The sequence below is a fragment of the Lissotriton vulgaris genome, chromosome 1_1 (assembly GCF_964263255.1).
Source record: "Lissotriton vulgaris chromosome 1_1, aLisVul1.2, whole genome shotgun sequence".
In the NCBI taxonomy this organism is placed as follows: Eukaryota; Metazoa; Chordata; class Amphibia; order Caudata; family Salamandridae; genus Lissotriton; species Lissotriton vulgaris.
Genome location: NC_141685.1, coordinates 1,170,203,669 through 1,170,227,708, shown reverse-complemented (window position 1 = coordinate 1,170,227,708; position 24,040 = coordinate 1,170,203,669). Strand labels below are relative to the sequence as shown.

The 24,040-nt window shown below is 49.9% G+C and overlaps 1 protein-coding gene across 3 annotated transcripts in view; it reads left to right on the top strand.

The window, feature by feature from the left end:
- Nucleotides 1-24,040, top strand: part of STX18 (syntaxin 18) — a 705,236-nt gene that overhangs the window by 111,723 nt on the left and 569,473 nt on the right. For all 3 annotated transcript variants that reach the window (XM_086964282.1, XM_086964291.1, XM_086964300.1), the window contains one exon: nucleotides 23,630-23,696. In XM_086964282.1, coding sequence (XP_086820408.1) covers nucleotides 23,630-23,696 — 67 coding nt within the window. The remainder of the gene's footprint in view (nucleotides 1-23,629; nucleotides 23,697-24,040) is intronic.

The window sequence follows — 24,040 nt, the reverse complement described above, 5'->3', positions numbered from 1 at the left end:
CTCTCCAAAACGGCGCAAAAGGGATTCTGGTCCCAGAAGTCAGACTGCTTCTAGTGGATGGCGCAAGAGGAAGCGATCACCTGCTGAAGGGGCTGGATCTCAGCCCCCTTCGCCTAAGGGGTCACCGGGCTCTGTGTACTCAGAGGTGTACACACCATCGCGGCCTCGGTCGCCACCTCCACCTGTTCCTAAAGAGGATCCTCCACCCAACCCTCCGCTTCCATCAGGCGACCCACTGCCACCAGTTCCTCCGCATGGGCCTGCCCCGCAGCCGATGGTTCCTCCGCCGAGGTCCACTTAGCTGCCGTCTTTGCCTGTACCTCCTAAGGGGACCCCAAAACCTAAACCCAGAGAGGAGCCAAGGAAGACTCCACCACGGAAACCGGTGGAGCGGTCACGGGCTGGCAGGTCTCGCTCTCGCTCTGGAAGAAGGGAGAGATCGCGACACAGATCGTCCACGCGGTCGAGACGCTGCCATAGGAGGCACGAATCTCGCTCCCACACAAGGTCCTCTGGTACCAGGGACTATTCTCCTACCTTATCGGAATCACCGGACACGGGGGTGTCCCCGATTGATGACCTGGTGGCGTTCCATGATGTCCTTTTACGTGGCGCTGCGAAGTTGGGCATATCCTTGACGGTGCCTACTCCTAAAACTTCAGTCATTTTTGAGACATTGCATCAAAAACACCTGTCTCGTCCTCTCCAGCCTCTGGTGCCGGGCCTGGAGTAACCGGCTATGGCCCTTTTTCTCACCCCTGCGGTTACGAAGGCGGCTCCATCAAGGCTGCTGAAGGAGTACCGGGCTCCCGAATCGGACCAGGCCTTTCTGAGGACGGAACCCCCTCCAGACTCTGTAATTGTGACGGCGGCCCGCAAGCAGCATGCTACCTTCCCGTCATCCACGGCTCCCCCGGATAAGGAGTCCAGATGGATCGATTCGGCAGGGAGGAAAGTGTGTGGAACAACGGCTACCTCCATGAAGGCTGCGAGTGCCACGGCGCTGTTGGGACGCTACGACCGTGCCCTCTGGGACTCCCTCCAGCAGTTTGCGGAGCTGTTACCTTGCGAGAAGCGCAAGGACTTCCAGGAAGTGCTGAATGAAGGGATGCTGGTGGCTAACCAGATTATCAGCGCTGCGGCGGACTCTTCCTTGTTGGCAGCTCATGGGTTTTGCCATGGGGTTAACCAACGACGTCACGCCTGGCTCCGTCTTACGTCACTGAAACCGGACGCACAACAGAGGGTGGCCAACCTACCATTCTCCGGCGAGACCCTCTTCGGAAAGCATGCAGACGATGAGATGGCCCGCATGAAGGCGGAGGCCGAAACGCTCACGGCTGTGGGCCTCGAGAAGCCTAAAGACACGAAGAAGTCGTACCGCCCGTTCCAACAGCGGTTCGGTAGGCAAGGCAGAGGACGTGGCCAGGCTTCGGGACAGTCGCAACAACAACAACAGTTCCGTAAGCCATTCCAGAAGCGCCAGAAGGGCAGAGGAGGCCAGCAGTCTGCTCCGGCGCCCAAGGGCCAGGCGGGGTCTAGGCCCTAGGAACCTACTTCCCCCGGATCTGTTACCTACTCCGGTAGGGGGAAGCATTCAATTTTTTCTGGCAGAGTGGAGAAAAATTACTCGGGACAAGTGGGTGCTGAATATTGTTTGCAATGGATACAGTCTTCGGTTCACCAGCCCTCCTCCAGCAATTCCACCGGTCAGCTCGCAGTTTCAGCTGCGCGAGCTTCAGGCGGAAGCGGATATCCTGTTAAGGTAAAGGGCGATAGAAGACGTACCTCTGTCTCAGAGAGGAAGAGGTCTGTACTCCCGGTTCTTTCTGGTTCGCAAGAAGGACAAGAACGAGTTCAGGCCCATTCTGGACTTGCGACAGGCAAACAAATGGATTCGCAGGGAAAAGTTTTGCATGCTGTCGTTGCATCAGATTTATCCTCAGTTGCAACGGGGAGACTTGCTATGTGCTATAGACCTACAGGATGCTTACTTCCATGTGCCCATTGCACACAAACACAGGAAGTTCCTGCGGTTCCAAGTCGGCACCAATCATTATCAATATACAGTACTCCCATTCGGACTGAAGTCTGCGCCGAGAACGTTCTCGAAGTGCATGGCGGTGGTAGCAGCACACCTGAGGAAGAACAAGGTGTTCGTCTACCCGTACCTGGACAATTGGTTGATCAAGGCATCCTCCTTCTCGGAAGCGCGAGCACACTTCCAGAAGACGTGCGTTCTCTTGAACAAGCTGGGGCTGCACATAAACATGGCCAAGTCTGTCCCGACTCCGGTCCAATGCATACAGTACTTGGGAGCCTCCATCAATACGCTGTCAGCAAGCGTGTCTCCTTCGGAAGAGCGACGATTATCTCTCCTTCGGAAGGCTCAGGCTCTTATGACAACTCCATCTACAACAGTGAGGAAAATGTCTTCTCTACTGGGATCGATGGCCTCTTGTATCTTCCTGACGCCACACGCACGGCTGCACATGAGACCGCTGCAGGAGTGCTTGGAGGACCAGTGGGATCAGAGGAAAGGATCTTGGGACGACAAGATTCGACTGTCGCTGCATGCTCTTCAGTCTCTGAAGTGGTGGTGTTCGGCGGAGAATCTCCTCAGAGGGGTTCCCTTTCACAAGGACATTCCCACGCAGACTGTCGTGACGGATGCTTCTCTCCTGGGATGGGGAGCGCACTCCGGGACTCTACAGATTCAAGGAACGTGGTCACCGATGGAGGCCACGTATCACATCAATTTCCTGGAACTCAGAGCTGTTCACTTGGCACTGAAGGCCTTTCTTCCGTCCTTCCAGACCAACTCTCTGCTTGTACAGACGGACAATACCACCACGATGTATTACCTAAACAAGCAGGGGGGCTCGAGATCGCGCACTCTGTCACAGGAGGCGCAGGCGATCTGGCACTGGCTCTTAGCCAGAGGACTGACGATAACGGCTACCCATCTGCCAGGTGTGAAAACGAGTGGGTCATAAACGACGACGTACTAGGAGAAGTCTTCGCAAGGTGGGGAATTCCAGACGTAGATTTGTTCGCCACCGCCGAAAACAGCAAGTGCAGAGACTTCGCCTCCAGGTACTACCAGCAAGGGACGCTGGGGAATGCGTTATGGATCAACTGGACAAACGGTTTCTGTACGCCTTTCCTCCTATTCCCCTGATTCCGGCGGTGCTCATCAAGCTGGCCCGGTCCAGGGCTCGGATGATACTCATTGCCCCGGAGTGGCCCAGACTGTGGTGGTTCACGGACCTACTTCACCGGTCTCTCCTTCCTCACATTCGGTTGCCGTGCAGGCAGGAACTTCTACACCCCAACCTCTCGTCTTTGAGTTTGGCGGCATGGCTCCTGAGATAGTGCAATATGGCCATCTGAATCTGGGATTGCATGGACATACTGAAGGAGTCTAAGAGGCCTTCCACTCGAACTTCATATGCTTACAAGTGGAAGAGGTTTTGTATCTGGTGCCAGTCTAAGAACCATGACCCTACGACCTGTAAGGAATATGTCATCCTTCCTTACCTCTTACATTTGGCGCAGTCTGGCCTTAATGTTCATTCCATTAAGGTTCATCTTGCTGCATTGACTGCCTACAGGAAATGCCCTTCACAGACTTCTTTTTTCCAGATCCCTGTGATCAAAGATTTTCTGGAAGGATTGAAGAAAGTATTTCCTCCTGTCAGGCTTCCTTCGCCTTCATGGGAATTGAATGTGGTGCTGTCCAGATTGATGAAGGAGCCTTTTGAACCTATTCATAAGGCTTCGTTGCAGCACCTGTCCTGGAAGGCGGCGTTCCTCGTGGCCATTACATCGGCCCGCAGGGTGAGTGAAATTCAGGGGTTGTGTTGTACTGAACCTTATACTGTGTTTCATGCTGCTAAGGTTGTTATGCGTACTCACCCTAAATTTCTTCCCAAGGTTATTTCTGATTTTCATGTCAACCAGACCATAACTTTGCGTACGTTTTTTCAGAACCCTTCGTCTCCAGCGGAGAGGTCTCTCCATTCCCTGGATGTTAGGAGGGTGTTGAAATTTTATCTGGATAAAACCAAAGATATTCGTAGGTCTGACCAGTTGTTTATTAATTATGGATCAGTCAGGACGGGTCTTGCTACCTCTAAGCAGTCCATCTCTAGATGGATTGTGTCCTGCATACAATTATGTTACCAAAAGGCTAATAAGACCTTAGGAGGTAAGCCTAAGGCTCATTCCACCAGGGGCAAAGCTGCCACGACGGCTCTGCTCCGTAACGTGCCGATTGCTGAAATCTGCAAGGCAGCCACTTGGAAGTCGGTTCATACCTTTGCAAAGCATTACTGCCTGGACACTGACGCCAGGGCAGACGCTCAGGTTGGGCAGGCTTCGCTGCGGAATTTGTTCGCACAGTAGTGGCGTTCTTTTCTTTCTCCACCGCCGCTTTGGTGTGGGGATGGGCTTGCCATTCTATTCACTAGATTATGACTATACACAGAGATCCCCTACTACAGAAGGAGTAGTTTCTGTCCTGTAACTCCAGTTCTGTAGTAGGGGTATCTCTGTTATAGTCATAAGCGCCCGCCCTCCTCCCCGGTGGAGATATTTCATCATGTGAGGAATGCGACAGGTCTGGCGTGCTTCGCCTTCAAAAAGAACTGAAAGTAGAGGGACCTGCTATGCATTCTGGGATACTGGGAGAAGTTCTGGAAAGTTCTCTTAAAGGCACGGTATCCTATTTAAGCAACATAATGGCAGCCTATGGGGCTTGTCTGTCCATGCCTTCCTCTCTATCATTCCAGAGTCTTTTACTGGGGGAGGCAAGTTTCTCTATGGTAGAAACTGGGCAGGCTGTATTATGTGTGGTGTTTTTTTGGTGGAATTTCTAGTTGAAGTACTGGACAGTGTAGCCTGTGGAAATAGGTTGCATTATTTGTCTTTAAATTCTCTCTTAAGTGTCTTTGCAGTTTCTGCATGTTTTGACAACTTAAGTGTGATCGTGGGCGGTCGGCGGACTGGTAAAGCAGGCGCGGAGGCCGGATATAGTGGGCGATAGTGATTTATTGAGGGTTTTTGTACAAAGTAATTCGGGGTCGGTATGAGGGTCCGGATCAACAACCCGTAGGGTGGATGCGTCTTCTTCTCTGTTGTCCTGGCGGGATGGGGTCCAAGGATCGTCCTCGTTCTTTGGTGTAGCCACTTTGCTGTGGTCGGAGAACACCTCGGAGGGCAAACAAGAGAAAAAGAGGGAGCCGTTAGCTGTGCTTGGACTCTTGTTCCGGTTCCTTCACCGTTAACCCGGGAGTGCGTGGAAAGGAAGGGGAAAGTGGTGGCGGTATAGGTAGGGAAGGGCTTAAGGGAAGAGAAGAAACAGAAGTGCTCCGGGAGGTGGGGGAGAGGGGTGCTCTATTATACAGTGGGCCGTGCGTATTTACAACCTAACTAGTGCTTACTGGTGACGTGCCTAGGATAGCGGGAACAATTTACACTGGGAGGGGTTTCTAACTATGTACACAGGCACAAGGGAGCAACTGGTACTCACGCGCTCCGCCGTAACTCTCCTCCGAGTTACGGCCGCTCTCCAGCCACCTCCGTGGGACTCCACCACTCTTCGGACCACTCCTCGCGTTCTCCGATCCCGTCTTCTCCGTCCGTCACCGGTCCAGCCGAAGTCTCCTGCCACAATCCTTCGAACACGCTTGTGTATTCCCTTCCGGCTTTTCTGTATCCGTCCGTCTGAGGAGAGGCGGGACTTCCGGGTTCTCGGGGTATTCCTTCCGGTCCTGCCGAGCGTCTGATTGGTTCCTGCAAGGGAGAGAGGGGCGGGACGCCTGTCGTCAGGGACGCTGTTGTTGGGGAGTCTACGTGTCTGCCTGAACGGGATATGGTGCGAGGGGGTAACGGAGGGGATATACCGTCTCGGATATGGCGATCTTGGGGACCGAGATCACATTCCCTTCCCCTAGCTGTCTTTCTTGTACCCCTTTGGGACATAGGGTAACGAGAAAGGTAATCCGCGTTACCCTGCTCCAAGCCCTTCCTGTGGACAGTGGCGAAGTGGTATGGTTGTAGGGACAGGAACCAACGGAGGACTCTATCGTTGTGTCCCTTGTTCCGTGCCATCCACTCCAGGGGAGCATGGTCAGTGTAGATGGTGAAATGTCTCCCCTCCAGATAATAACGTAGACTGTCTACCGCCCACTTTATGGCCAGGGCTTCCTTCTCCACCACGGCGTAGTTTTTCTCTCTTGGAAACAGTTTTCTGCTAAGAAAGAATATAGGTCTCTCGTTTCCCTGGGGGTCTTTTTGAGACAGGACTGCCCCGAGTCCCTGTTCGGAGGCGTCCGTCTGTAAGATAAATGGCTGTGTATAGTCCGGGCTAACCAACACGGGATGTGAGGTCAGCGCGTTCTTAAGGTCGGAAAAGGCGTTCATCAACTCAACCGTGGGGGATCGAAGGAGGGTGTCTGTTTTCATAGATTTCTTTAGGAGGTCTGTGAGGGGGGCTGCTCTTTGTGAAAAGTTGGGGACGAACCGTCGGTAGTAACCCAGGAGTCCCAGGAAAGCGCGAAGGTCTCTTTTGCTCTGAGGGAAGGGGAGGGACTGTATGGCTTCGATTTTGTTCTCCTGTGGTCTGATCAAACCTTCTCCCAGGAGGTAGCCTAGGTACTTCACGGTCTGTGCCGCTAGGGTGGTTTTGGAGGGATTAATGGTAAAACCATAAGCCCCGAGGGAGGAGATGACCTGGTACAGATGTTCTAAATGTTGGGGCCAGTTATCACTGTAAATCACGATATCATCGAGATATGCCCCAGCATAGAGAGAGTGGGGTTGTAGGATTTTATTCATGGCCCGTTGGAAAGTGGCTGGGGCGCCATGAAGTCCAAATGGAAGGACTAGGAATTGGAATAACCCGTCAGGGGTGGAGAAAGCCGTCTTTTTTCTGTCTTCTTCCCGGAGGGGGATCTGCCAATACCCCTTACAGAGGTCTAGCGTGGAGATGTATTGGGCCTTCCCTATGCGTTCGACCATCTCATCGACGCGGGGTAAGGGATATGTGTCAAAGGAGGATATTTTATTAACCCCCCGGAAATCGATACAAAACCGGACAGACCCGTCCGGTTTGGGTACGAGTACTATCGGGGAATTCCACTCGCTTACCGAGGCCTCAATGATACCCATCTTCAGCATTTGTTCCGTTTCCTGTCGTATCACTTCCCTGCGGGCCTCGGGGACTCTGTATGGCCTTTGTCGGATTACCTTCCCGGGGATGGTTTGTATCGCATGTTCAGTGATGGTGGTATGTCCCGGGGAGGAGGAGAACACCTGTCGTAAAGGGAAGAGGGCTGTTTCGAGTTCCTGTCTCTGAGGTGGGGTGATGTCGGGATCGATACAAGGGGTGAAGGAGAGGGGATCTGTGTTAGCCGACCCGCTTAAGACGGGCCGAGGACCTTCCCATTTCTTTAAAAGATTGACATGATAGATTTGAGTGACTCCCCGAACGGGGTCGATGTCTAGCTCGTAAGTGACTGGGGTCACCTGACGTAATATGCTATATGGACCCTGCCACTGTCCCAGGAGCTTTTGATCGGAGGATGGAAGCATAAGTAACACCAGGTCTCCTACCAGGAAGGTTCGGGGTTTTGTGCCTTTATCGTATTGTCCTTTTTGCCTGTTCTGGGCGCTCTCTAGGTTCTGGCTTACTATATTTCTCATAAGGGCTAGGTGGGTTTTTAGGTTCTCTAGGTATTCCGGAAGGGGCCGGGTACGGTCGGGTTCTGCCTCCCATGCTTCTTGGGCCATATCAAGAAATGTACGAGGGGGTCGCCCATATAAGAGTTCATAGGGGGAATACCCGGTGCTGCTTTGGGTGGCACAACGGATAGCAAACAGGGCAAGGGGTAGCATATCTTCCCACCTCTTGGCTTCCAAGCCCAGCAATTTCTTAAGGGTCTGTTTGAGGGTGGCATTATACCGCTCGACTAAGCCGTCGGTTTGCGGGTGGTATGCGGAGGTTCGAATTTGTTTGATCCCCAGGTTGGCACATACTTGTTTCATCAGAGAGGAGACAAAAGGAGTGCCCTGATCTGTTAGTATTTCCCGGGGAAAACCCACCCGAGTGAATACAGATATGAGGGCCTTCGCAATGTTCTGGGTGGTGGGTTGTCTCAGGGGTAGGGCTTCTGGGAAGCGGGTGGCATAGTCAACAATAACTAGGGCGTAACGACACCCGCTCCGGGACGGTAACAGGGGTCCGATTATGTCCATCCCAACTCTGCTGAATGGTATGTCAATAATGGGAAGGGGTTGCAGTGGGGCTCTAGGGGGTCGGTATCTGCTATGCTTTTGGCAGACCGGACATTCTTTGCAAAACTTTTTAATATGTTGATATATTCCGGGCCAGTAGAACTTGTCCAGGATTGTTTGGCTGGTCTTTTCTTCTCCGAAATGTCCACCCAGGAGATGGCTATGTGCTAGGAAGAGCACTTTCTCCTGAAAGGGACCGGGGATTAGGAGTTGGGGTTTCTGTTGGACCCCCCCTTTCCGGTATAAAAGGCCATTTTTCTTAAAGAAGTAGGGACCTACGTTAAGGGGGTCCTCTTGATCCACAGCGCTTCTCCAGGCTTCCTGTAACAGAGGGTCTTCCAGTTGGGCTGCCCGGAACTCACGGTCCGTTTGCCAGGGGTGTTCATCCGGAAGCACTGGGTAGGCGCCAACATATTCCCTTTTTTCCTTCTTCTTCTGTGCTTTGGTTTTCACTGGTTTACGGCTCTGCATGGGGGAGGACAAACCCATTGGGAAGGGGGCTTCTTCCCACCAGTGTGTCAGGGCTTCAGTGGTATCATGCAGCATTCCGGGCAGTCCGGGGTAATCGCTTCCTAGGATTGCTTGTTCTGGAAGGGCGGGGATTAGTCCCATTGTAAGAGCTGTGCCGGGATCCTTTTCATGTTGGACCATTACTTGGGCGGTGGGGTAACTCTTGGTGTCTCCGTGCACGCATTGGATGGCAACCGTGCCGGACGAAGGTTTGACCGGGTGCGATAAGTCTTGAGGTCTGAGGACGCTCTGTCGACACCCGGTATCCGTAAGAGCCATGAGGGTCTGTCCATCAAAGTTCACTGGACGTCGGAAAGGGGGAGGAGGGGCCCCCGGTACGGAGCACACATAGTTCCGAGCCAGACCCACTTCCATCGGCTCCTCCTTGTGTGGGCAGTTCCTGGCAATGTGACCGAATCCGCCACAGCTATAGCATTGTGGTCCGGGATTAACAGGGCGCTGTAGCACTGGGGTGGGGAAGAAGAGGGGAGGATCTGGTCTCCTCGGGACAGGGGGTCGTGGTGGTCGTAGTCCTGTAGGAGGATGAGGTTTGTGGGGGTGGTCGTCCTTTCCTCTCTGGAGCTCCTGTGCCCTGCTATAAGCGCTAGCAATTTCGATTGCTGTATTCAGCGTCAAGTGAGCATGCTGACGTACCCATCTCTGCGTGCCTGGGTGCAAAGATGATAGGAACTGTTCCAAGTAAATTTTTTCCAGGATATTCTCCTTAGATGAGTTGTCGGGTTTCAGCCAGCGGTTAGCGAGGTCTTTGATTCGGAAGGAGAGGGCCCTGGGAGTCTCTTGTGGCCCTTCTTTTACTTGGCGGAGACGTACTCGGTAGGTTTCCTCATCTATACCCAACCGCTCAAGAATGCATTTCTTCACGTCGTCATATGGAGTGGTACCTTGAATATTAGCTTGCTGATAGGCCGCCTGTAGATCCCCTGTTAGCAGGGGGCCTAAATAATGGGCCCACCGGTCCACGGGCCATCCGGCGGCATGGGCCAGCCGTTCAAAGTTGGTAAAGAAAAAGTCAGGGTCCTCCCCCGGTACGTATTTCTGCAGTACCACTGACGGGAGGGAGGACATCGGGCGTGGTTGCCCCAGGACATCAGTCAGTTTCCCCATAGCCTGATCATGGGAGGTTCCCTGTCCCTTTAAGACATCATGGAGCTGTCCTCGATCGTCCTCGGCAGTTTTGAGGAACTGCTCCATCAACTTTCCCAGTTGTTCTTGGGATTCCGCCATCCTTTTCATCACGGCCTCCATTCCTCCAGGTAATCCCACTTCTGACACCAGATGTGATCGTGGGCGGTCGGCGGACTGGTAAAGCAGGCGCGGAGGCCGGATATAGTGGGCGATAGTGATTTATTGAGGGTTTTTGTACAAAGTAATTCGGGGTCGGTATGAGGGTCCGGATCAACAACCCGTAGGGTGGATGCGTCTTCTTCTCTGTTGTCCTGGCGGGATGGGGTCCAAGGATCGTCCTCGTTCTTTGGTGTAGCCACTTTGCTGTGGTCGGAGAACACCTCGGAGGGCAAACAAGAGAAAAAGAGGGAGCCGTTAGCTGTGCTTGGACTCTTGTTCCGGTTCCTTCACCGTTAACCCGGGAGTGCGTGGAAAGGAAGGGGAAAGTGGTGGCGGTATAGGTAGGGAAGGGCTTAAGGGAAGAGAAGAAACAGAAGTGCTCCGGGAGGTGGGGGAGAGGGGTGCTCTATTATACAGTGGGCCGTGCGTATTTACAACCTAACTAGTGCTTACTGGTGACGTGCCTAGGATAGCGGGAACAATTTACACTGGGAGGGGTTTCTAACTATGTACACAGGCACAAGGGAGCAACTGGTACTCACGCGCTCCGCCGTAACTCTCCTCCGAGTTACGGCCGCTCTCCAGCCACCTCCGTGGGACTCCACCACTCTTCGGACCACTCCTCGCGTTCTCCGATCCCGTCTTCTCCGTCCGTCACCGGTCCAGCCGAAGTCTCCTGCCACAATCCTTCGAACACGCTTGTGTATTCCCTTCCGGCTTTTCTGTATCCGTCCGTCTGAGGAGAGGCGGGACTTCCGGGTTCTCGGGGTATTCCTGCCGAGCGTCTGATTGGTTCCTGCAAGGGAGAGAGGGGCGGGACGCCTGTCGTCAGGGACGCTGTTGTTGGGGAGTCTACGTGTCTGCCTGAACGGGATATGGTGCGAGGGGGTAACGGAGGGGATATACCGTCTCGGATATGGCGATCTTGGGGACCGAGATCACATTAAGAGATTATTTTTGATTGCCGGGGTCCACGTACATGGGCGGGACTATTCACTAGATTATGACTATAACAGAGATACCCCTACTACAGAACTGGAGTTACAGGACAGAAACTACTCCATCTTTGCGACCCTTACTGGGTTCAATAGGGGTTAACTTGCTCTACCTGCTTTCCAAGCTTTCTATGTTCATGCAGGTTCTACAGCAGGGTAGCTTATACCTATCTAAAGACTGGCAACCTGTCTTATAAGTTTGTACCTATCTAATGACTGGCAACCGGCTTTATACTTTTGAGCCAGGTTCCAGGAAGCTAAATAGTTGTTTTTACATACTTAATAGTAGCACTATTTTGAGGCTTTGTGAGGGTTGTTGACTTTAGTGAGCCTTGGCTTTCTCCTTATCAGACTAAATGTGTGTTAGTGAGAGAGGATTCTGGAAGGGTGTATTTTATGTTTGGAAGAAAGAAGGCGTGCACATAGCCAGTTCTTCACTCAATGCACCCCACCCCTTGCTTTCACAGAGCGGGGCCTCCATCTTCCTGAGCTGGGTCCAAGAGAGGTGAGGTCTAGTCCCCGGTCAATCTGGGTGAGTGTAAAATTACAATTGTTATCACAAAAGTATTTGTTTAACATATACAGTGAATGTATAATTCAGACTCCATTATGTTTGTTTTTGTAGATGTGAGACACACAATTTGATACGGAGGAATATGAACACAGACTAATATGTCTATCCATATCCTTTTCATTATTTATCAGTATATTCTTTTTGTATTTACACTTGCGGTAGCAATTCAGTAGAACAGAGGCCCTGAAGAAAGGCGTGGGACTCTTTTCCCTACTGGCTGAAACATGTTGGCCCCTCGTGGCAGTTAATTATTTGTTTGATACTGCCTTATTGCACTGTTCTTGATTTTAATTAGGGGAAGAGACAATATTCCAAATAAACGCCCCTTTTTTGTCTCTTCACTCTATTTTATTCAGATTCTAGCACAGTGATTGTGGGCTTGACCCATTAAATATTTACAGATTTGGTGTGGAAATGGTCTCAATGATGAAGAGACAGACCACCCCAAGACTTTGGATGACCAAATGAGAGTATTGATCATCGCATGACATTCGATGGGAATCCCTTAACCGCATAGATATTTCTTTTGAGTCTCACCAACAATCACTTGCAGTTCTGATTTTTGTTCACTGTTCTGTCTTTCTTTATAGGCTTTACAGGAATTTTGTATCCTTGACTGATTTCGTAACAGTCATGCCCGTTTTATAGTCCATTAATTTGGCTTTGCATTAGACCCCCGGTTTTCTATAAGTGTTGTGATTTGATGTTTGGGGATACAAACTTGGGCAGGTCTTAAAATATCCCTTGGACCCCATCTTCTTGGTGGTGTTACGGCCTACACAAAATGCCCCGAACCGAGACAGATAGAAGCACAGAAGAAGGGAAGATCTAGCACAATCATAGATGCACAGGCACGCAATCTTGCCGACACCACAGCACAGTAGATGAAAAGAGCGGGCAGAAGTAAAAGAAGCCCAACCAAGGAGGAGCGCGCCCAAAGGTGAATACAACAAACAGTGCTTAAGAACAGCTGCGAGCGGGACCAAGACGATTGCAAGAATGCCTAACTACCAAAAAAGAGCAACAGAACCGGTTGAAGAGGGACTAACTCAAACAATGCGGGGGAGTGAAACTAACAACGGGAGCACACCAGGCGCAAAGAACCAAAACAACAGACAGAGCTACGACTAAGGGGTGGGAACAAGTCGCAAATAAGAGCGACATACCGATACACAAGACCCCCTCCATCCCAAAAGCAGGGGAAAACCAGCAAAAGACCCTCAGGAGGGACTCAGCCCCAAAACTAACTGACCGCACAGATAACCACACTCCGCCCTGACCCAGGCGGCAATAAGGCGCCACAACACAACACAGAGGAGGACCCGGGGGAATGAAACATTCAGTCCTGACAGCAGAGGAGAAAGTGGAGTAGAGACAACACACTAAGGAGCAAACAAATAAGTTACAAGGGTAGCTCAGCACCAGACTAGCAACCAAGCAGCCCAGTGCACCCAGATAGCTCCATAGAGTGCGATACAGGCAATACCAGTTAGGAACATCTAACGGCAGATAAGAACGACTAAGCTTGCATTAAGAGCGGAGTCATACAGAGAGGTGTTAGGACAGAAGGGACACACTCAAAGAACGCACGGGGAGCGACACTAAGAGAGCAAGCATAGCAAAACAAGCATAGCAGATCAAGCAACATGGCCGACAGAGAATCGAGACTACAACAGCATCAACTGAAGAAGAGCAAAGGGGAACCAATGACATCAGATTCGCCTATCAAACAAAAAACAAACATAAACAGCACCCTGGAAATGATACTTGAGAAATTAGCAGAGGTGCATGATCTAGCAAAATCCACGAACCTCACCACAGACACCATCCAACTTGAGATTGCGGCAGTCCGAGCCGATATAAACTCCGTGAGCATTAGAGTGGCAGCGGCGGAGCAAAGGATTAGCAACGTGGAAGATGCTACCCACACTGTGAACAAAGAAGTGAAAGCAATAGCCAAGGCAACAGGGGCTCTCCAAAAGAAGACAGCAGAGATGGAAGACAGGAGCTGCAGCGGGAACATCCGCATACTAGGGATCCCTGAAGGGGCGGAAGACGCGGCAGGATCCTGCACAATATTCCTGGAAGACCTGATCCCCAAGCTCACCAAACCAAACTTCACACGACAATTTGAGATAGACAAATCCTACAGAATCCTAGCTTTCAAACCCTTAATGTCCCAAGCCGCTCGGCCGATCATATGCAAACCCTAAGATCTCAACACACTGAAGACATTTTCAACTTTGCACGCAAAAATCACCAGATCATTTGGAAGGGCCACAAGATCATCCTCACCAAGCACTGTTCCAAACCCACGGTCGACACCAGGAAAGACTTCCTAAACCTACGCCAAAGACTGAAGAGTAAAAGTATTCAATTCTCATTTGTAGCTCCCGCAAAATTCAAGATAATAGACAAAGGGAAGAACCTCTTCTTTACCGACCCCAAAGAACTGACCCGATACTTAGATGGCCCTGCAGCTCAATCCATGGACACCTCCCAGCACGGATCAGCAAAAAGGGGACCCTCGCCAGAACCGATCACCGGGGGGGAGCCTCCTGAAAGGTACATCCTCAATAAAGAAGCGGAGAGGCGCAACGTTTTTGCCTACCTCACAGTTGCCAGGAATCTAACTCAAACAAGACCTACCTCGAAAAGACAATACGCTAACTCACGAAAGACAGCGTATTCTTTTATTTTTACTTTGTTTCACTCGGACACACTCCAAGTACACACTCACCAGCCCTTCCATTCTACACTGCCAATGGGGTTAGCGAGTGGACTTATCTGTCAACATGTCTCCGGGGTGCGGAATGGCGATCCTGCCGTCGCACCTCCGCCATACGAGTGAATTGGGGGGGGGGGGGAGGGGAGGGGGGAGAAGGAAGGGGGGAGAAGGGAGGGGGGGAGCCGCACTAGTGTATTTCACGTCTATGTCTACTCTATTTTCCAATCTATTCTTCTTTCCACAACTTACACGTCACGGCATAAGACATGTGACAACACGAGCAAACCAATACAGGGCACTAAGGGTCCGCACAGAGTCACCAGAGTACAAGCGATGCCGCAGGAATTTGACTGTTGGGATCACGGAACCACCGCAACACCCTACACCACATGGCTAACAACAAAACATTCACCCTGACCGCAGACCTCCATATAATATCCCTAGCCACCCTTAACCACCCTATTAAACGCAGGAAGATAATTAACTACCTAGTAAAGAACAAAGGAGATATAATCTTATTCCAGGAAACAAAACTAGCTGAGGAAGATGCCAAACTAGTCGGAGCCAAATGGATAGCACAAACTGTCTGCTCTCCAGCAGACAAAAAGAAGCGCGGGTTCCTGACCCTAGTATCCAAGAAATCAAAGATCTCGATAGACTCCCACCTCCAAGACAAGGAGGGTAGACTACTTATAACAAACCTGTCCAGAGGGGAGGAGCGGTTCCACATAGCAAACATATATGGCCCTAATACAGACAACCCTACATTCTGGACGGAAGTGTCACACTAGGCAAACTCCCTCAGGACGAACTCACGATCATAGCAGGGGACTTAATCCCGCTTGACCACATAATAGATAGACAATCCTTTTGCCCATACCACCCCACCAACTCCCACACCGCACTACAAAACATTTGCACAAAATTCAACCTCAAAGGTGCATGGAGATTACAACACCCAGACACTAGAGACTACACCTTCTACTCCAACCCACATAACTCCTACACCTGAGTAGATTAAATCTTACTTTCGGGGTCACACACCCACTTGAAAGAACAAACTGATATAGCACCAAGATTGGTCTCAGACCATTCAGCCATTAGCCTAAAACTAAGCGACTGCCACAACGAAGCTGTCCCCAGAAGGTAGCACTTTAACAGTGAAATTATTTCAGACCCGGGGTACAAAAAAGAAATTGAGGAAGCCATAGCGGAGTATATAAAACACAACGATTCCCCGGAGAATAGCGTTAACACACTGTGAGAGGCACTAAATGCAATGTTAAACTAATAGGAATTAAGGCAAGAATAAACAGAAAAACGAACCTGAGAATAAACCAACTAGAGAAAGAGATTAAAAAAACTAGAGCTAGACCATGTAAAAGCCACAAATGACAAAGCACTCCTTTCCGCACTAACGCAGCACAAGTACGAATACAATAAAATCTTGAGCGAAAGGGCAGGGCTGTGGTTCAGCAGATACAAAGCGTGCAACCTTTGCGAAGCCAACAGAGCAGGGAAACTGATATCAACATACCTGAAACACAAACGCAACAAAGTGGCGATTTCGTCCATTACGGACTCAAACAACAAAACACACACAAGACACTAGGAGATCCTCGGCACATTCCAGGATTTCTACTCAGAGCTATACAAGTCAGAGCAAACACTCAACCAAGAGGAATGCACAAGATACCTAGATAGATTAGGGCTAGACCCCTCAGACATAGCAAGACTAGGCCAGGAAATCAACAACACTGAAATAGTAATGGCAGTCAAGTCACTAAAAAACAAGGTTCCCATACCAGACGGCTACACTGCTGACTTCTATAAGACCTTCCTATCCAAATTAAGTCCAACCATGAAAAGAGTCTTCAACCAGGTTGCAAGTACAGGGACAGTAACCCAGTCCATGACTGAGGCTAACATAATAGTTATCCCTAAGGAAAGTAAAGACCAACAACTTCCAAAAAACTGCAGACCCATATCACTTCTCAATGTGGACTGTAAAATGTACGCCAAAATCCTGGCGGTCAGACTAAACATGGTCCTACCCAAATTAATAAGTAACGCTCAAGTCGGATTCATGCGCAGCCGTATGCCCAGCGACAATACACAACTATTCTGCCATATACTACACTAAATATCTTCAAAAACTGAGCCGGCAGTGGCGATGGCACTAGACGCAGAGAAGGCATTCGATAAGGTCTCCTGGGCTTTTCTAGAGCAATGCATACAGAACCTCAAACTAGGAAAGCCATATATCAGAATGGTCATGGCCCTCTACCAGGCACCATCAGCCCGTATCTCAGTTAACCGCTCACTCTTGGACCCCTTCAAACTGCAGCAGGGAATCATACAGGGATGCCCTCTCTCACCGGCACTTTTCCTTCTGGCCCTAGAAACCCCTCATTCAGGACATAAAATTAAACAAAAGCATAAAAGGGTTTGACCTCAAGGGTACCGTAGTAAAACTAGCCGCTTACGCGGACGATATCCTAATAATAACAGAACAACCAAAGCCCTCGATTAAGGCCCTGAGGTCCACAATAGCATATCACTCCAATTTATCAGGGTACAGGCTAAACAACAAATAATCAGAATGCAAACCGCTAAACATTTACTGCACGAAAGACACACTAGGGAACTCTGGATTGACTTGGCAGACTGGGCACGTCAAATATTTGGGTATACACTTTGGTACCGACCTGATCAACACAGTAAGACGCAACAAAAAATCCATACTAGGAAAAGTGAAGAACCTCCTAGAGAACTGGTCACCAAAATTCATAACATGATGGGGACGCATTGAAACAATAAAAATGATGATCACGTTCGACAGCCCGGTTTCCTGCTTGGTCCCCTCATGTCTGGCGAATCTAGTGGAGCGTCCTTGCTCCATATCATGTTCTGGAATGTCAACGGCCTACTGGACAAGATTACGCGCGCTTCCGTCCTGCAATACGCTCAGCACCAGGCCGTAGATGTGCTCCTGCTTCAGGAGACCCACCTGTTAGGCAACCACTGCCCTTTCCTTGCGTGCTATGGCTTTGGAGCAGTCTGGCATTCTGGATTCAATAGAGGCTCGAGAGGGGTGGCTATCCTGGACGCTGCGCTCTTCCCCTAGTAGCGCGTAAAGTGAATCATGACCCGCAGGGTTGTTTTGTTCTTCTAGAAGGGGCCCTCGGAGACCGTCCCCTTATTTTGGTAGTGGTTTATGCCCCCCCCCCGCCCTACTGGCTCCCACACTCCATAGGCTTACCCCTGTGATTGCTGCCCTGCCCCTGGGACTGACCATGGTGGGAGGTGATTTTAACGCTGTTATGGACCCTGTCCTTGACTCCACGTCCCCTTCCTCCGCCTCCAGAACTACCCAATCTGGCCTCCTCACGACATGGGCAGCCGGCTTGGAGGTTCCTGGAGACTTTGGCACCCGACTGCACAGCAATACACCCACACCTCAGCCTCACACCGCACCCAGGCGCGCATAGATTATATCTTCCTGCCGGCCTTAGACTGTCGGACGACTCAAACGGTCTCTATCCTTCCCAGGGGCCTTTCGGATCATTCTCCGGTGTCCCTCCGTGCGGGGGCCCTCCCCCTATCCTCCCGCCCATTTTGGCAGCTTAACGCCTGGTTCCTACAGGACGGTGAGTTTAGGGACAGCGTTGGTGCCGAGCTCCGACGTTATTTCACTGCAAACCAGGGCTCAGTGTCCTCCTCTCGCACCCTCTGGGAGGCCGGCAAGGCCACCATCCGCGGATTTGCGAAGGGCCAGTTTAAGCTCACCCGTGCGACCCGGGAATCCCAGGTCACGCTTCTTGAAGCGCAGGCCACCCAGCTTGAAACACTCCAGCCCGAGTACAGGGATGAGGCCCAGGATAGGAGGCTTACATACCTGAGGGACGAGATCAGACAGACCTCCATGGAAGCTGCCAAACTCCTTTGGCGCTCTTCGGTGGCCCAAGTGTACGGCTGGGGGGACAAAAATGTGAAACTCCTTCATCGCCTAGCCACCTACCCATTGGCCAATCGTATAATACCGGAAGTGGTCGATGCGAGTGGTGGGATGCAACGGGCTCCGTTGGCGGTGGCTCAGTGCTTCGCAGGGCGGCTGGTAAGACTCCGGGCCCAGACTGGCTCTCCCAAGAATTCTACTTCTCCTACCGAGATACTTTGGTCCAGCCTCTCATTGAGATGTATAACGAAGCTGTGGAGTGTGGCTCCTTTCGCACGGAGACGGACCTGGCGACCATTGTAGTGATCCCAAAGTATCAACCCCCCTTGAGTTGTTGTTCGGGATATCGTCCGATCTCGCTCATCAACACTGAACTTAAGATCTTTGCCTCCATCCTGGCCAACCGCCTACGACCCCACCTAGCCACACTCGTTCATCCGGACCAGTGTGGATTTATGCCTCTCCGAGGCACCAGACATTGTCTCAGACGCCTTCATCTTGCTCTTGCAAATCGGCACTTTCTGTCCCCATATTTATCTCTTTTGCTGGTTGACTTCGAGAAGGCTTTTGATTCGGTCAATTGGGGTTACCTGGAGGAGGCCTTGAAGCAGATGGGCTTTGGTGCTCCCTTCCGCAAGCTGGTGAAGATGCTGTACCAGCGGCCCCTGGCGCAGGTCCTAGTCAACTGAGCTTTATCTCACCCTTTCCCCATTAGCCGTGGTACGCGACAGTGATGCCCCCTCTCTCCGATCCTCTTCGCTCTGGCTATGGAGACCCTTGCCTGCCTTATTCGTAGTGGCCACTTCCTCACAGGCTGGTGGTGGCCCGGCTTTGAGGAGAACAAAATCGCACTTTATGCGGATGAAGTCCTGCTGTTTTTGGCTGAGCTAGCCCAGTCGGGACCCCGATGCCCCCGGACGCTTAGCCTCTTTGAATGTACCTCAGGCCTACCGCTCAACCTGGCTAAGTCCGTGTTGGTCCCCCTGCACGTATCGCGGGAGTGCTTTGATTGGCAGTTGACGATCCCCCTTCGACGGCAGTCCTTCAAGTACTTGGGGATCTGGGTGGCCCTTCTCCCCGAACTTGCATGGTCGCTCAGTGTCACCCCGCTGGTCAAGCGGGTCCGTGCGGATCTCTCGAACTGGCGTACTCTACCCCTAAACCCTTTGGGAAGGAAAGCCCTTTTCAAAATGATGATTTTACCCCGTTTTCTCTACATGCTTCAAAACACACACACCTTGTTCGCCAGGTCTTGGTTCCCGGAGATGGATGGTCTGATTGCAAAGTTTCTATGGGGGAGGGGGGCGGAGAGGGGCCCAGGCTGGCCCTACCTTGCCGGAGTACAGTCCGCCAGAGGCGCAGATTATGACTGGTGATTTGGGGAAATGGGATTTCCAGAATATACCGATCACTCACTACTAATACCCCCAACTCCCTCTCTCACCTCCCTGATAAGTGGGAGGGCTGGCTTGGGGCGCTAGAGGATGCTAACTGGAGAGATGCTTTGATGGCCCTAAAACAATCACGGTCTCGGCGCGGCTTCGGTGTTCCAAATTTACTTCCTGCATGCTGCCTATCTTACACCGCTGCGCCTTCACAGCGCAGGGCTCCGGTCGGATGCCCGTTGCCCCCGCTACTCCCATCCCAGCGCAGACTTCTATCACATGGTGTTTCTTTGTCCCGCGATACAGAGGTTCTGGGAGTTCTTAACAGGAGAATTGATGGAGGTCTGGGGCTGGGAGGTCCCTTTGGCTCCTACACGTTTTCTATTGAGCATAACTGATGGTCTGGACAGTAGCAGAGCCGAAAAGCTTTTTCTTAACATGGCCTTGTCGGTAGCAAAGAGGGATATCGCTGCCCATTGGCTGACGGCTACAGCACCAACATTGGCGCATTGGCGCAGGGGGGTGGACTGGTGTGCCGCCCAGGAACGACCTCTCTATGTGGCATGGGGATGCCCCAGCAAATTTCGCCGAATGTGGGGGTGATGGAGTTTTAAGGTTGGTCGGCTGGTTCTACTGAACGCTTCTAGGGATTCGGGCCTTTGATTTGAATGTATGTCACCTTTTATGTCAATGTGAGATGTGCTTACCCTGGACTATTCCCATGCAATGTAATCCTGAATGGTGCTGTTTGTTTAGTTACATTGGAAACTCAATAAAATTGATTATCAAAAAAAAAACTTATGATCACACCACTGATCAACTACCTAACAAGTATGCTTCCCCTCCTGCTCACTGAAGATTTCCACTGGAAAATCGACAGCATGCTCACCAAATTCCTTTGGTGGGACAAGAAAGCAAGGATCAGTATTAAGAAACTGAGACTAGCGAAAACCCAGGGGGGAGTGAACTTAGCGGACTTCAAAGTCTTCCAGCAAGCTTTCCTAGCGATACAGGGAACACAGTGGGTGACCCCGATGCCCTGCCACACACCAGTATGGTTACAGGTAGAGAAAGCCATCCTGAACAACCTGAGCCCTTTAGCCTTACTAACAGCAAACACATACCCACACACATCTAATCCGATATTTAAGAACACAAAAATAGCACTCCTAAGACTTGACAGGAAAATGGAGGTTAGCATCAACGGGTCCAAGTCAGAAACATTGTGGGCAAATAGTATCAAGTACAAGAGGAAAAGCCTTACTTATGAGACATGGATAGAAAAAGGCATATGTTACCCACACCAACTGAAGAGGTGAGCGTCCCCCATTACATTCTCTGACCTGAAAGCAATCCACCAACTAGACATAGACCTATATAGATTCCTAAAGATAAAAGCAGCCTTGACAAAGACAAGCCTAGCCAGCTACCAGCCCTTGATTTTCCGATACGTAGCAATCATCAACAAACGAGGCCACCAAGTCTTGCAAATATACAAGCTACGAAAAGCACCAAACTTAATGCCAAAACTGCTGAATACTGGGATAAACAGATATACCCCCGCTAAATGACCAAGAGTGGGAAACCGCGTGGGCATAGGCTACTAGAAATAAGATGTCGCTAGTCTTAGCACAAACAACATTCCTGCTACTCCACAAGACCGAAGTATCAAAAAACAAGGGTTAGGGAGTGAAGAGGTAGTGCTCGCAAGAGTACTATGGTGGATGCATCCTCCTCCATGCAATGGTTTATAAAACAAAAAGATCCACTTCAGAGTAGATTTGTATGTCTAGAGGTGTAAGGCATACACAATATTTGTTAAAATAAAACTCACACACCAAAAGGGCCCTTGGTGTCATGCTTCATCATCGGGGTCTTCCCGCCCCGCTGCGGGACGGGGCGTGCTGCGACTGGCGACTACGCTGGAGCCCTTGATTTTGTAAGTGATATGTGAGGTGTATTTGTTGTGAGTGAAGTGATCTAAAATACAATACCTATGTGGTACGAGTATATGATTTGTAAAGCTCTGTCAGTATTTCTGAGAATAAGCTAGAAACGTAAGGAGTCAATGCCCCATGAGTCTTGTATTGTATTTTAGATCACTTGTATATACTTTTTCTTCACATATTGATAGCAACATAGTGAGTGACAGAGGGATCTTACTCCATCCTGACGAAGAAGCTTTTATAGCTTCGAAACATGTTGACACCCCCAGGAGATTCAGCACATTATTAGCGTGATCTCTCCGACCCACCCTTTTAACGGTACCAGTCTATAATCAAATAAAGTTGTTTTGTATCCATAAGGCCAGGTATTTTTTAACATCACTTTTTCACTCACCACTGACCCTACTTCACTCACAACAAATACACCTCACATAGCACTTAGAAAATCAAGTGCTCCAGCGGGAAGACCCTGATGATCAAGCATGACACCAAGGGCCCTTTTGGTGTGTGAGGGGTATTTTAACAAATATTGTGTATGCCTTACACCTCTAGACATACAAAATCCACTCTGAGGTGGATCTTTTTGTTTTCTACTCCACAAGACCTTCTGGACCCCAAACCGCCTACACACACTAGGCCTCAGGGACAACCCCCTCTGCTGGAACTGCAACATAGAGAAGGTGGACTCTGCACACTTATTTTCCACTGCCCAACACTCAGGGAATTCTGGGGTTGTGTATTTGATTTTATAGACAGTGTATTTAAGTGCAAACCAATGAGGAACTTCGCCTCCCTCACGACTGCGTTTATTCGATCTGAGCTTTCCTCGGAGAGAGATAAGGAACTAATGGACCTACTACTGACAGCTGCAGTTAAACTGGTTCTGAACAATTGGAAGGACACTAGCAAAGCTACCTACCAAGTATGGATACACTGGGTTACTCACCTCAGAGGAGCGGACCGCATGGTGCTGCAGTACTCGCCCTGTAAAGCGTCTTCTAGGAGATTGTGGGAAACACTGGACAGGTCCCTAGACCCCCACAAGCCCCTTTAGACGACTGAACCTGAGCTTGAATTAGAGAGACTTATTAACTAACTCAATAACCTTGTATTGTGATAGACGGAATGCACATGTTGTATAGGCACCAATGCTAAACAGGGTATGTAGATCTAATTAATGGTCTTAACTATCCTCTTCTCTCTTCCTTTCCTTAATTTGCTGTCCTTTCCTACTTACATCTCCTTCGCTATCAAAATCTAACCATCATGTGGGTAATCACAGTTATAACAATGTATTAAAAACTAAGGCCAGATGTGATTCACCTTGTAACCTGCTAATGATGACTGTATACTGGTTATAAAAATAATAAATAATTTTAAAAAAGCCTTAAGAATGTGGGACAAATTGCTATGCAGTGTATCTGGATTAAAAATTGAAGCCTGCTAATTCAGTTGATTGGGTTGACCAGTCTGACGAGAAACCATCCATATCCCCCACCTGCCCAAGCTCACAACTCCTATCGTAGTTGGGTAAACCACATTGCTTGGTAGGAAACCTCAGATTCACTCGCCCCTAATTTGTTTTTGCTCTGGATATACCTCTGTGCTCCACAAACATTCAGGACATTAAGACAACTTAAGATAACTTAAGATACTTGTTTACACAGAAAGAACTGCCCGATAATGGCTTTTCCACATCCCCTTTCTGTATTACTCTTGCTGCGTAATGTGCCCGTTGGCTCAGAAATAGAAGAGATATAGGAGTAGGACAAAGTTGCATTTATGCTTGCTCTTGTTGCTACTAGTCCAAGTCATCTCCTATTCTCCGCAGCCTCCAGCCTTCCCTCCTGCCATCACTAGGGTGTTAGAAAATTATAACAATCAACAATTTCAGTTTACTGTGTTCTTACAGTGTGTCTTTATTTTACAGGAGTTTGTAAATTGTACTCTGAACAAAGAGCAATTCGTGTCAAACGAGTAGTCGATAAGAAGAGACTGTAAGTTGTTTCATTTTATAGACCTGAGTAAGAGCTGTGGGTGTCTTTTCTGTTGCATTTCAGTTGTTAATGTAGTTTTTATTAACAGCAGTTCAGCGTTTTTATTGTAATGCATAACCCACCAGTAATTTATATTACAAAGTTTAATAAAAGATTATGTTTTTTAGATGGGTGCTGAAGGAAATTTCGGTACTTGTAGACTTTCACAGTTAAACCATGCATCTTCGGGGGTTATGTTAAATTCTTAGAGTTAAAATGATTTGTTAACATAGGGTGATTATTTTCACCAAAACCATAGTATTTAAAACGGTCTTAGTGCACCACGGAAGAAATCTGCCTGCAAT